This window comes from Episyrphus balteatus, chromosome 3, assembly GCF_945859705.1.
Source record: "Episyrphus balteatus chromosome 3, idEpiBalt1.1, whole genome shotgun sequence".
NCBI lineage: Eukaryota > Metazoa > Arthropoda > Insecta > Diptera > Syrphidae > Episyrphus > Episyrphus balteatus.
In genome coordinates this window covers 60,595,506-60,610,450 of record NC_079136.1, presented here as the reverse complement: position 1 = coordinate 60,610,450, position 14,945 = coordinate 60,595,506, and the positions used below count along the sequence as shown (strand labels likewise).

The window sequence follows — 14,945 nt, the reverse complement described above, 5'->3', positions numbered from 1 at the left end:
TTTGTATCATAGGTTACATAATTTTGTTCATCCATTACTAGCTCGGCATATTTTGCTTCTTCTATTCTTGAACAAGGAACTCTTTAATTCGTAAAACGTCTGTCATGGGTATTTTTGCAATCAGGGAGTCAAGGACAACAGGATGGGCCTCATTTTAAGTGGTTACCCCAAGTCCTTGCTTTTTTCTCTCGGGAAAAAGATCGCGATTTAGGAGTTAGGACTCGTCTGTTGGGTGTTTGGGCGCAGGTAAAACGTCTGTCATGGTTATTTTTGCAATCATGGAGTCAAGGAAAACAGAATGAGACTAATTTCAAGTGGTTACCCCAAGACCTTGCTTTCGGGTAAAAGATCGCGTTTTTGCGTTCGTCTGTCAGGTGTTCTGTCATGGGTTTTTTTTTGCAATCAGATAGTCAAAGGCTACAGGATCCAATTGTTTTTAGGTGGTTACCCTAATCCCCGAAACGCATAAGAATGCGCGTTTTTGGGCTAGTCTCTCAGGTGTTTTGGAGCGATTAAAACGTCTGTCATTGCTATTTTTGTAATCAGGGCGACCAGAGCATCAGGATCCAATTATTTCCAGGTGGTTTTCAGAAAAAATTCACTTTTGATGTACTTTTTGGGTTGGGTCAAAATTCTGCCGGGGTCAAAATTCTTTTGTCAAAATTCTGCTTTCAAAATTCTGCTTTACAAAATTCTGCTTTCAAAATTCTGCTTTTCAAAATTCTGTTTTTCAAAATTCTGCTTTTCATAATTCTGTTTTTCAAAATTCTGCAAAAAATTAAAAAAGGGTTTGGAACATGTTAAAAAGCGCGCGCTTTTTAATAAGAAAAGGAATATTTTGTATCAAACAACATCGGTTCCATTAAGTTATATATTTTATTTGAAAGAAAGTCAGTCTACGCATTTTAAAAAATATTTGCGACACTTAAACAAAAAAAATTAGGAAAGTACCAATGTTGAATTACATTAATGAGGTGTATTTTTCTTTAGTCAGCGCATATGCTATAAACAAAAACAGAATTGGCAGAATTTTTTTGTTCAAGTATAATGCTAGCAGAATTTTGAAAAGCAGAATTTTAAAAAGCAGAATAGAAAAAAAGCAGAATTTTGAAAAACAGAATTTTCTTTAAAAAAGCAGAATTTTGAAAAGCAGAATTTTGAAGCCAGAATTTTGACCCGATCCCGTACTTTTTCTCTGTAAAGGCGCCGATACATGCTGGCAGACGTTCGTTTTCGTCATCACCATGACTGGGACTTATTCTAACATTAAAATGAATCGGTTACCTCTCTGCTCCCAGCTCCCGGTCTATATTAATATAAACAAAAAATATTTTTTTCATGTAGATACCATTAAACTCTATATAATTACTTAAAGTATCTGCTAGCAAAACCACCTTTTTCTTGAATAGTCTTGCGGGACGTCTTCAATTGAAAGAATCTCCTGGCATGCAGCCAGTACACGCACACCTTTCGCACACAATTTGCTCTCCAACTTTTAGACATTACATTTAATTCTGTTTAAAAAAAATACCCTCTTCTTTAAAAAATGTTTTAGTAGCTGGTACATACTATTCTATAAACTGTATGTCTTTCTTTGTAATATTTAATGCGAACAATACCAGAACTCAAAATCATATTTAAGTTTTCTCTTATTTGACTGCTTCCAGTTCCAGCTAACTTAAGTCCCTTAGATAATCTGATTTAAAGGTAATAAATGCAAGAAAATAACTTATACCAAAACATTAAATTATATATACATAAAGTCAGCCCACGAAGGCTAAACCAGAAGTTCACAAGACTTTGGCTAGATGGCGAAAATATTAAACAGCTTACTTAAAGCCGTTCACCTGCACCTATTCAACTTTCCTTCATCAGAAATATGAAAATACTTACCCAGTTTTATTTTTGTTCTTGAAAATGGTATACTCCCTAACCTACATTCTTTTAACAGAACTGTTAAGTTATACTGTTAAGTACACCAACATAAGCTTTCCTCTCGAAACAGACATAACAGTTCTCTTCAAATTACAAAAATATCCGAACTTAAATCTCTTAACAACCCAGCATCCCATAATAATTTAACTCCGAAAAAAAAAGCTTTTTTGTTATACAAGTTTGAAAGGACACATAAAATGTTCGAAGAAGATTCGTAACTTAACACATTTTGACAACAAAATTCTACGAAATGGACCATTAAAGTGAATTGTATGATACAACATGTCGCGTACAGCATCCATCTATGCAATAAACAACATCAAAAGAAATATCAAGGAGCTTCTCGGGTACTTATCTTCTATGGTTCTTCAGTGCAATTGTGAAGTTCAATCGGGTTAGCAGTTATAAGGGAAATAACTGCTTGTTACTGTCCGTTATAAGTTCGTTATTGTTTATTTTTTTCGATTTATCTTGTAACAGAAATTTGAAAAAAATCAGTTGATTGGAAAATTCTTATTATTTTTTTGAATGTTAATTCGTCATAACTGAAACATATCAAAACAATTTGTCAAAATGTACGAAATAAAAATATTTTTTCGGTTATTTCAAAAGTATATGAATAACAGATGTGACATCGTTGTTGTGAGAAAATAACAATTTCTAAGAATCAGAATCGAGTTGAATTGAATTTATACCTTATTCGTACAAATCGTGTCAAATGATCAAATTTCATATCAATCAGTTATGAATAATATTAAAGCAATTAAACTTACACTTGGCACAACTTTTGGATACAAATTAACGCAATGAATTATTGGATGCTTCTTGTTATTATTGGATTGACATGTGAGTAAGCAAACTAGACAATAATAATCACTGTTTTTTTGTTAAAAGGACATGTTTTGGGAAACATTATTTCATGCTTAATCAATTGTTGCAAAAGTGTTTTTGAGTTTGACTTGTGGCTTTTCATTTCATTGGAATGCGGAATTTTGAAGATAGGATTTTGGTTTGTCTGAGATTTAAAGTTGAGTGGGACCTGTTAAACAGCGAACTACATCAACTACCTTAAATATTAGCAAGTGCGGCCTATTGGAGTTCAAGAAGCACTTTTTCACTATTCAGACCATATAAAGTATTTCCCGTGGTTCAATCGGGCTTACTAACAAATTTTCAAGGAGCAAATGTTGTTGATTTAGTATGCTCTGAAACAGGCCCCTGGATATCCTAAGACTATCTTTGATATTCTTTAATTTTTTAATGAGCAAGATGAATTTTTTTTAAGAAGAATCATCGGCTTACATTGAAAAAAAAAAAAAATAAAAATGTGAATCAAAACTTGCGAAATTATTTTTAAGGCTTGAGCATGAAGAATAAACCTTAGTAAAATTATAATACAAATAACAATACTTATTAAAGTCTAATTTATTACATATTTAAATTTTATCGTTCTTTCGTTAATAGGGATGAACAACGTAATAAAGTGTATAATACAAAAAGTCAGTAAATTTTGTATGATGTTTCATTTCTCCAAGAGCAAGTTGAATTCTTTAAGTCCAATACACTTAAACTTAATATAGAAAATGGACCATCTAAAATAGTTGTAAATTGATAAAATGGGTAAACATAAAATAAATGGGCCATAGACACTGTCTATGACTCGAATTTATCCTACTCAAATAACATTAAAGCCTGGTACGCAGTTCGCGCTAAATTTAAGTCGAGATGAAATTCCCATACAAGTTATCGATAATTTGTATGGGATCCATTTTAGCTCAGCTAAAATGTTTCGATAATTTGTATGGAAGCTATAATTTATCTCGATCAGCGTACCAGGCTTAAGGATAAAATCCAAGATAAATTGGGGTCAAAAAACGACTATGAATATGTTCCAATGTATTTTATGTTGACACTTGATAGTATTAAAATTTGTAGTATTACAAGATTAAACATTGCTGTCATAGTGTCATCTGGCAACAGGGTTTACTAAGCTTTGGTCAAAGTTCTTAATGCGACTGCGCGCTTGTGTACTTGTACAGGATCATCATTTTAACTGACCAATCTGGTTCCGGATAGGAAATGAAATAAAGAGACGATCAGAAAATTTAATGCATACATTTGTATGCTTGGTATCGAGGCAAAATATCACGGCCGGGTGTCTTGAGCAGTTCCAAAGTCCCCTGAAATCCCTCTATTGGTTTTGTTTAGGGCAAGTTTAGGATACGTAAACAAATTTAACTGAAGATAACAATCAGACATGACGTTACAATGATAGAGAATGCGAAAAAAGTGGATCCTAGATTTGTGTCTGTCTGCCCAAACCAGTAAAGCAATTTTGTCAAACTTGGTGATTCAGTCTTAAAGTAAAGTGTTTTCTTAGGACCAAAGCTAAGGGCACTTGTCACTATTGAAATACAAATTTTTAAACCAATATTAGCTGCGCTTTGTAATGACAAGATTTATATAAATCATGAGTACAAAAAAAAAAACGATCTGAGTCAATATGGATGCAGATTTGTAAGGTAAGAATTTTCACTCATATCTGTTTATAATCGAATTCATGCTCTATCTCTTTTTATTTTTCTCCCTACCGACGTTTAAAAGCCATCTAATTATCAATAGGGGAACTAATTTTTGGTTTAATCAAAATAATCCCGATAGAAAGCATTATTAAATGTTGTTTTTGTTTAACATGTAAAATTGATCCTGATACAGATCTACATGCTTCCATTTTGCATAAGACTTTCTTCGTTTCTGTATTGACCTTTGAACATCAGTGGTAAAAAAATTTTACTACCTACGGACGGACTGACACCGTTTTAATAGGAACATGTTGTTCAAATAGTTCAAGAACAAATAATTGAAAATAGTCAAATAGAGTTGATTGCATCAGTTTGAAGCGCATAATTATCAACTGATAACAAATCTCTTAATTGGAAAGAAGAGGGAGTTGGTTAACATGAGAAGTCAATGTTGTAAGTGCAGAATATAAGATCATGGTCAGATATGCCACCCAAGTACAATTGGTTTAGCGAGAAAACACTCGATAAATCAGCGACAATCATAAGATTGAGAAGTCTAGGTGTTGAGTTAGGGGCAACGCGAGTGGCATAACAGTTTGAAAACATAGAGCTATTTACATACTTGCAATTTCATCTCTCAGTTGCTTGGTCCGAGGCATAATTTTATTATAAATAATTTTTTCTCAAGGGATTGACGTGATCTATATTATTTCTATATATTTCCCCTCCATTCCGAAGATTTTCACTTGCGTTTTGCGTATGACCTGGCAAGTTTCAATTGATACGAGCCCAACTAAATCATTAAAATAACGTTGTAAATTAGCTGGGAAAAATCATCAGCTTACATCCTAATGAAGGCTACCTTTGTGCCTTTTTTAAAATTTTTCATGTTCACATAATCAAACAAAACATTTAACCATTTCACTTTCTCATTGATAACACTCCAAATGTTATTAATGAGAAAAGTAGAAATTTTAAAATCTACGAACATATTATTTATGTGGCAATGTTCTATTAAAATAATCTTGGCGTAGTAATTTAATTATTTAATATTTTAAACTTGCCATTCACTGCTTCCACCACCTAACGGCATATTGTCACTAACCTTGCTTCGTTTGCTTGTTCGGTCGTCAACTGTGTTTCATTCCTTTTTTTTGGTGGAGTGATATGTGATGCATATCCCAATGACTGGAGATCTCCTACTACTACTGCATTGTCTCTGATTTCTCTATCTAATACGAATATATCGTTTCGATTGAACAGGACTATCTTCTTCAGGGCATAAGCTATTAATTATCTTAGCATCGCTTCTTGTTGCAGCGTATGGGCCAAGAACGTCAATTATGTAGCCATCACTGCATACCATAAGGAATGGTTTCAATAGAAAAGAAACTGTACTTTTCTTCATATATGCATATTATGTTCCATTACAATTTACGATAGCTTCAGTGTTGTCTTCATTTCCGTATATCATTTTTTTGGTAAAAATAAGTTTCTTTGATATATTATCCATGCCTGAATAAATATTAACGAAAACGTTGACTAGATGTTGTCTAGCCAATGCCAATTTCCTTTCCAACGTTCTGCGTGACATATTTAATAGAGTAGCCAACCTTTGATCAGAATCTCACGTTCTTAGCTTAACTAAGTACACCCCAATCACGGTGCGTGACTTTTTAACCGATTGTGACAGCGAAGGAGTTTTTTTCCAATCCAATATTAAGCTCGGTTCAGTAGGGTCCTCTCTTACAGAATTCAAGATAATTATATTTGTCTCAATTGACAACACCACGCAGCTTTGTTTGGCTCTCTGCCACTTCCTGTTAAGTTCGAAAGAACTTTCCAAAATTAATTTACAGTGGTTAGTACCCGACTGTATGCAAAACAAAAATTAAAGGAGAAAGAAAAAAAATGTAATCAAGCACAGGGGCAGCGTGCTCGTCTTCGCAATGGCTGGATAGGGTCTTCATAAGGTTCTGAAATATCTGATCGGTACTTTGTTATAGAAAAACATAATATGTCCCCAATAGAACGCTGAAATCATCTTTGGATGCTACTTGGTAGGTTGATCCACAAATTTGGTTGATGATGACATATGGGCCATTTCGTTTCGGGGTGAATTTCGAAGAAATACCCTTGGATGCATTACTTAGAGTACCTATGTGTTGTAATAAGCACAATATCAACTATCTTCAACGTTGGCTGTTGTACTCGTTTTTTGTAAACATAATTTTTGTTGCGGTCTTGTGTTTCTTCAATTTCAGTGTTTGCTGGCAGGTAATCGGACCAGGAAGTATGGATATTGCCTACCATAATTCCTAGTTTTGTCTTCAGGTCTCTATTCTTTCGCTCCACTGGATTAGCTTCTGGATGGCAAGAAGGTGTTTAGGTCTGTTGGAATCCAAAGAAATCAGCCAGTTGTTGCATCAGAACGGAAATTAATTGGGGTCCATTGTCTATCACTAGGTTTCCTGGTCTTAGTTTTAGTTTTAGTTTTATTTCGATTAAATGCTTACACATTAAGACTTAAATTATCTTATAGCAAGTGAAGCTTAAAAATTTGATTGAGTTGAGCTACAGAACATAATATACGTTTATGACAATATAACAGTATACAAATATAATAAATTAAAAATTACAAAAAATAAAAGCAAAATTGAAAAAATATTAAACAATTATAATTTATAACAATAATAATAATAATTTTCAAAAATGTATAAGTTTTTAAGTTTTTTAACATACATCTCCATTTATGTTTTTTTTTAATATAAGAAAGAAGAAGAAAAAAAATATATTAATTAGAGTAGTGAGCCTTAAGTTCGATCCTGAATCTCTCAGTCCCGCCGCACCTCCGTATTTGCCCTGGTAGAGAATTCCATAGGCGAATAGAGCTAACTAGGAATTGTCGCTCAGATGTTAAGCATGTAAATCGTGGATAAATGAGTTGATGAGATCTGCTAGAGGATCCAAAGCGTAGCTTATCAAACAAATAACTAGGTTGACGAGTTTCAATCACATTCGAAAGTAAAACCAATGCCCTATAGGCAAGGAGGTGATCAAATGGCATATTTGAAAATAACTTCGAATAGTTTGAAACACGATCAAATCGTCTCAGATTAAACACATAACGCACGGTATTATTGAACGCAACATTAAGTTTTCTCTTGCTAGATGCATCGCAATTTCTAAAAACTTCACAACCGTAAGAAAGAATGGGAAGTATGAGCGTTTTTGCCAGCAACATACGTATTTTTTGTGGAGTGTAATTATGAGTCTTGTTCATACACAAGATCAAAAGAAGTTAAATTGGTCGACGACACTTGACACTATCTCAGAAATCTTGTTGGCATACAAAATAGGAAGTAACTTTACTCTTTTATTGGAAACCATTTTTTAACCAAACCTTAACTTGTAGTTATTTCTGAAAATATAAGTCTTGTCGAAGATTTTTTGTTCTTAACCACCTAAAATTGGTTTTAAAAAATGTTACACATACAATGGGTAAATTAAGTTTAAATTTAGTTTGAGTACCTATTTAACTTTGAACTATTTTACGTACTGTACTTATATAAAGCCTTTCTTCTTCCTATCTTCGATATTATGATAGTTTTAACATAATTCCATTTATTAAAAAAATTCTCTTCATTATCTTTCACTTAAAATCACTAAAAGCCTTTTTCAATTTTAAAATTTCCTCAACTCCAACACCAACGTTGCTAAGCAACATTAACGAACTTGCAAATGTCTTTTAAGTGCTCGTAATTTTCTTAAAACAAAACAAAAAAGTGGCATATCCAAACTTTTTCAAAGTCAATTTATTTCCATAAAATGTATGTACTCAAAAATATATAAAAAAAAAAAACACAACAACATTATAACCAAGTTTGAAGCTCTGCATACAACCCACTTATTCTATCATAAGGTACAAGTCTATTCTAAGTCAAAGAGTGGCATTATTAATGAAAAAAAAAACAACAACAAAAATCTTAAAGCAAAACTTTTTATTATGATTACCTATTCACGCAAAACTTTTACCATTCACACCTACAACACAAAAGATCATCTAGCTGAACACTCTTTCTCTCACTCTCTCTCTCTCTAAAACATGTCGTTCGTGATTTCAATCTCAGGAGTCACAAAACACACATTTGAGTAAAACAAAACAAAACAAAGCAACGAAAAAAAAAACAGAACAAAACAAAATATAATCCCCTCAATGCAAAACACTGTCAAACAAAAGCCACCAACTGAAGGCAGAGGTGGAGGCGTAAAAAAGAAAGTAATAAGGCATTTTTCTCACACTGGTGTTGAATTCTATCCCGAAAAAGCAGTCCGTCCTTGTTTTATCTGCATCTGAGCAGATGAAAAGTTTTCAAAAAGCAAAAACATCAACACCCACCATGCTTCCTAGTCCTGCTTTCACTAATCTGACTTCTTGTATTCCCGAGGGATGATAGATAATAAATTGTTAGGGGTGCTGCAACTCTCGGTTTGGTAATGCTTATGCCTTTAAAAACCTAACCCAACCCAGGAAATCCCACTCTCATACTTCTTCTACACTCGAAGTCGACAAGGACGACTCAACTCGGAGGAAGTTCTGTTCTCTACCAAGTACAGAGCACTAACCGTTATCAGCAGATTTGTGTTGTGATGCTAATGCTTCTGATGCGAGCTGTAGCTTCGTTTATCAACAAAATACTTACAAAAAAAAAAAAAACTGAATAAACTTTTTAATACACCAAGAACTGTGAATAAACTTCATGTTAAGGACACGCAGTCGGATCCAAAGAAGGAGTCAACACCGAACTAAGAGTGAATCCTGAATCCTGAATCTCGCTCTGTAATTCAGATTTTTTAAAAAAAAAAAAAAAAAACCTAAAGAAACAAAAACAAAAAAAAAGGACGAAGAAGAAAGAAAAAAAAAAACACCACAACTCTAGAGCAACAAAAAGTTTCTGGAAAATTCCGCTTATTGCAGCAGCAGCAAGATGATGATGATTACCGACGTTTCCAACGAATGCGACTACGTCCGACCGACACGAATGGGAACGGTGGCGACGACGGCAACGCGACGAAGGCGGACGAACGTAACGATGTTTACTTTAAATTGAATAAAAGGATCCGGATGTTTGCGGTAGCTGGAGGATGAATGTGAAAAGAAAGGATGAACGGAATGCCATAGACATATACAGAAGGCTCTCCTTACTGTGTATACCTAGTATGCGCCCGTTTCTATAGCTATGCATAGAATTCCTGTGGATTATGATACTCGTATAGTCGTAAATTAATGCAAACAGGGTGTTTTCTTTTGTAAAAGAGTCATTTATACAGGGTTTATGCTTTATGCATCAAAAGGAATATAAAAGCCTTATAACGGAGGCAACACACAGTAGAGCGGCAGCATGAGCAGGAGCCGAAACGGAGCGTCGAAATATAAAAATGCACACACAACACATAAAGATTAAATTGGCCGTGTGCTTATTATGTTGGAGGTAAATTGAATTAGCTCAGTGCAGTAATATCTTTTGTAGAAGATATATAAAAACTCGTAAATGATGGACAGGCTATAGGGAGAGAGAGCGCTCTGACTGAGGTCTCTTTTGTGTATGCCCATTGGGATCACAAAAGGCTAAATACATCATTCATTTGGAATAACCTTAAGCCTAAAGTTTTTATTATTATTTTTTTTGAGAATAAATAGATATAGAAAGATCCTGTGAAAGTCCAAGATAAATATGCAAACAACAAGTCAAATACCCAAAAGGCTCATTTGATTTTATGGATGTAAGGATTTTTTGTTAAGAAGATGTTTTAACCTTTGTGATTTGTTTATTTTTTATTTTTTTTTATGTTGTGTTGTTCCTCGAGTTTTATTTCAATAAAGGTTAATAAGGATTTGAAGGATATTTTGAAGATTTTATTTTTCACTTTTAAAAAGGCTATAGATAGGTATGAACTGGACTAAGGGGATCACAAGTTTACAGCCTTTTCACTTCAATAACTTTATTGTTTTTCAAGGTAGTTACAAGATATATTTTAGAGATAAGGAATTAAGTTGCGAGTTGGTATTTTGTGTCATCGTGGAAGGTGGAAGATGATATTAAACAACGAGTTGTGTAGAGTGCAAAGCATAGTGACGAGGGTAACTGGAACATGTTAATCAGATAAAGGTCAGTGCTTCGACATCGATTCCTAAGCTCTTCAATTTTGGCAAGCGAAAGACACTTGCTTACTTATGATGGCACTACAGTATCATATGAACAGCTTGATTTCCAAAAATTTGCGTTGGTCAACCCACGTTCGCCATCAGTGATGTAGTTGTTTTTGAGGCTCTTTCCATTGCTGCTCTTATTTGTTGTCAGTAGGTTAGCTTTGTACCCGACTAAAAAAACTATAAATCGGATAGTTTATGATTTTTGACTTTAGAGGGCGTCATGTTTGTGATCATTAAATAGTTTATGACCAACGGACAAACAAGACGCTTTTAACAATACCTCATTCGACAAATTATAATAAGAAGTTTAGAAGTTATGCAGGAACATACATACTTAAATACATAAAAACCTCTTAAATGCATAATAATCATAATAATAATCAGGACAAGGAGGCCCATAAAAAACTTTTGAAAAGTACACAATAAGCTACAACATACTAGTATAGTATTATACTATTTTACTTTTAAATACGAGTATAGTCGTGTTCAGATAAACCCTATTCACCTTGATTTTTTATTAAACTGTATTGCTGTATGACATTGCATAAACTTAGTATTTAACTTACAACAGGAATATTATAGGTAAGGAACATAAGGTATTTGTATAATGTTTTGATATCTTAATGCTTGTTCATATACAAACTTCCTTTGAAATAAAATCCTATCAAAAGCAAATGTGTTTCCAAAGCAACAAGCCTTTGTTAAACCACTCCAAACATTGATTATATTATATCATAGCAACAGTCTCTCATAATAATAATAATAAATTCATTTTATTTGATTTCAGTTGATGGTCATCGAGTATGCAGCCTCATTGTGACGGAAATTAATGTGCCAGGAATTGTTGACTTTCGAGATAATGTTACATTGTCGTGTAGCTATAACATGGCTGGACATACATTGAATTCAGTCAAATGGTACAAAGATGAGAATGAGTTTTTTCGGTAAGTTGTTATTTTCTTGTTGCCAAATTTACCTTACTCATATCATGATGTATAAATGTATAGACAAACATTGTATAAAGTGTGTAAGTCTTTGTTATATTGAAAAATATTTGGATAAAACTTCAAGTTTTCGTTTCTTAAAAATACGGAAATAGCCTTTATATACCTACATATATATATAACAGATGTATAAGAAACACCTACTAAAACAAATAATTTGGTTGACTGTAAGCTGTAACATAAGGAAAAAGGACCATTCGTCTTCTTTTTCAGAGGACAGGCTTTAGTCACTTATTGTCAAAACTTTGTTGACCAGTGAAATCCAAGTTGAGTTGAAGAACAAAAAAGAAACTCACCCGTATAGTGATTGTCAACAACTGTCAATAAATATTTAATAAATACTTACTTTTGATTTTCAAATTTTCTTTATGGGAAAACTTTTAAAATGTTTGATGGAATTTTTCATATTACATTTTAACTAGTATCAGAAAGCATCATTCTCGGTGTCAAAACATTTGTGAATTAAGTAATGCGATATCTGTTTTTAATTTTTACCTACATATCCCGTAACTACCAGTCTATCTTTATATCTTTTGGGCTCTCCAACTTGGTTAAGCTTTATTTGAAAAATTCACTTGGGTTTTACTATTTATTATTCTGCGAAGATAACGTAACTGCACCATCGCAGACTGAAAGATCTTCCTCAGCGAAGTCCTCCTAAACTTCAAAAAATTTATTTGAACTACGATCATTACCAGAACCTTCTAGTATTTCAAACTAGATTTCCCCTTCTTGCTTGTGATTATATGAAATTAATCATTTTTACCTTTTTCCAATTCGGACTTAATTTTTGAAAGGGAAATAAGTTACGTGCAGTAAAAATTTAGTTTTATTACATCAGCAGAATATAATTTCTTCGATTTTCTATTTCTTTCCCAAGTCGTGGTCCCAGCTATATCAGGAATCAGGAATCAACGAGTATCCATCAAAAATAAATGAAGAAGCACCATAATTTGTTCCAATACATTTGACGTATTTCTCACAGACTTAACAACTTTATGAATCAAGGGTAATGACAGCTCGTTCCTAGGTTTGGTTGTTCTATTGGTTAAAACGCATGACAATTAATTCTCTTAGCAGCAAAATTACCTGTTGCGATTGTAATTAACTGTAGGCTTTCGAAGAAAGGCGCGTACTAGACTTAACCCTTAACCGTTGATTTTTAATTATTTTTTCCAAATTAATTAATTTTTTTTAGAAAATTGCCTCGTTATCTAAACGGGGGGAATAGACCTCCCTCCGATACGATTTTTTTCTTGTCTCGACCCAAGCTAAATCTTCTAAGGTGGGCTCCGAAAGTCCGCCTGTTTTAAGGTCGATTAACTTCAAACTTGGCATGTAGCGTTTTTTGGGGACCCTACAGAGGCTTTTTTAAAACTAATTTTAGCTCTGGGTACTTCCTTCAAACTTCCATTGCCATATCATCGGTGTAAGAATAACATTGAAACCTTCTCCATCTAGGTCTAGTTCCAGTTCGTTAACTACCAAATTTGCATTTGAGAGGTGATAAGACCCTTTCCTGCGGGCACGCCCACACATATTTATATAGAATCTTTTGATCTTTCATTTTTATTGCAAACAAAACATTTTCTTATGATATAAATTATTTTTTTAAAGTTTGATGTTTTGTACTATTTTTTCCCTGTACTTATGAACCAGTTTGATTTCACAAACTATCTGTTACTTTTCGTTTTCAGTTACTCACCAATGATGCATCCCTATTACATGAAATTCCCTGTTGAAGGTGCTGAAGTTCAAGAAAACAAACATAATTGCAATTCCTCAATATGTCGAATTGAACTTGGAGCATTGGGTAAAAAGTCATCTGGTGTATACAGATGTGAGGTTTCTGGTGATGCACCACATTTTAAGTTAACAACTAAAGCAGCCAATATGACAGTAGCTGGTAAGTAATAAGGCAATTCTATATTATTTATTTATGATATACACCCGTATTCTGCTATTAAATTCACGTGAATCGAAAGATTTCCTTCCTCGTCAGCATGTCTTTGAAAAAACGCTTAATTTCGAAATCAAAACGTTGTTTCCGTCTGTTTTAGAAATTTTAAAGAAAAAATAATTGTTTAAGTTTAATTTTAACCCCCATTTAAACGCTTAATATTTTAGACTTTCACGTGAATCGAATAGTAGAATACGGCCGATAGCTTTAATTTGATTTTATTTGCCTGTTTCGGAAGATTTTTCCTATTTTGTAAATTTTTAAAATTTTAGCTTTCTAAAATTTATGTAAAACCGGATGTTCGATTTCTTCTTCCATTAAATAGCCTTACCACAAAACAACCCCCTCATAAGTGGATTCCATCCAATGTATCATTTTGATGAATTTGTTACAGCAAATTGTTCTTCAGATTACTCAAGTCCCCCTGCAATTTTGTCATGGTATATAAATGGTGAATTGGTAAGATAACTTTTTTTCGATATTTCTGGCAAAATGTTCAATTTTCTGTCATTTTATTTGGATATAAGGCTTTACCTGCAGAACTTCAACCAAGGCAAGAAAACACATTTGCTGCTCACGATTATCTACTCAAACGTCAAATACTTCAAATACATTTCTATGTGAATGGACCGCGTTTCATACATTTCCGAAAAATGCTAGAACTTAAATGTGTGGCCGATATCATTGGCTTTCCGCATCTTCGGCGGGAATCTAAATCGTCAGCAGTCTTGACGCATGATCAAAACCTCAACAATCAAATGCTTCTCAGTACAGGTAAGTTTAACAAAAATGACTAACTTACAAAACACCAGTTTTTTAAAATAAAAACTTTTTTTTTTTTAATTTTCTCCTTCCAGGTGAACGAAGTGCTTCTTCAGCGACGATATTTGCTGTTAGTATTCTACGACTTGCTATGTCTATCATCTTCCTTCAGTCTGCAATTTTCAGCTAGTCACTCACCTCCAAAAGGTTTTACTAATCACTCACTAACTTTTTCTGATGCAACAGGATGTAGTGAAGCAGGACAAACAAACTGAGTGGAATCTATTCAATGTAAAATAAAATCTAAAGGATTAACAGGAGAAAACTTTAAATTCATAAGCACCTAAAACATAAGTTTAAAAATAACAAAAATATTAAATATAAATCAAATTTACATTGACACACACACAAAATACTTATCAAACTGATATTTAACGGATTTTCAAAAAGAAACAGTTTAATCATTATTTTTTTTATTTGTTAAAATATATTTTGTATAAATTATTATCAATTAAATAAAAAAGAAAAAAAAAATTAAATCAGTCCTG

The 14,945-nt window shown here is 33.1% G+C and overlaps 1 protein-coding gene across 1 annotated transcript; it reads left to right on the top strand.

Annotated features, from left to right (window-relative positions):
• The first annotated feature begins 2,361 nt into the window (after positions 1-2,361).
• LOC129915280 (uncharacterized) lies at positions 2,362-14,618 on the top strand. Its single transcript, XM_055994766.1, has 6 exons — positions 2,362-2,781; positions 11,459-11,615; positions 13,373-13,581; positions 13,961-14,094; positions 14,163-14,409; positions 14,493-14,618. Exons 1-6 carry the CDS (start codon positions 2,742-2,744, stop codon positions 14,585-14,587), a joined length of 882 nt encoding a protein of 293 aa, XP_055850741.1. The 5' UTR covers positions 2,362-2,741; the 3' UTR covers positions 14,588-14,618.
• Positions 14,619-14,945: the final 327 nt, after the last annotated feature.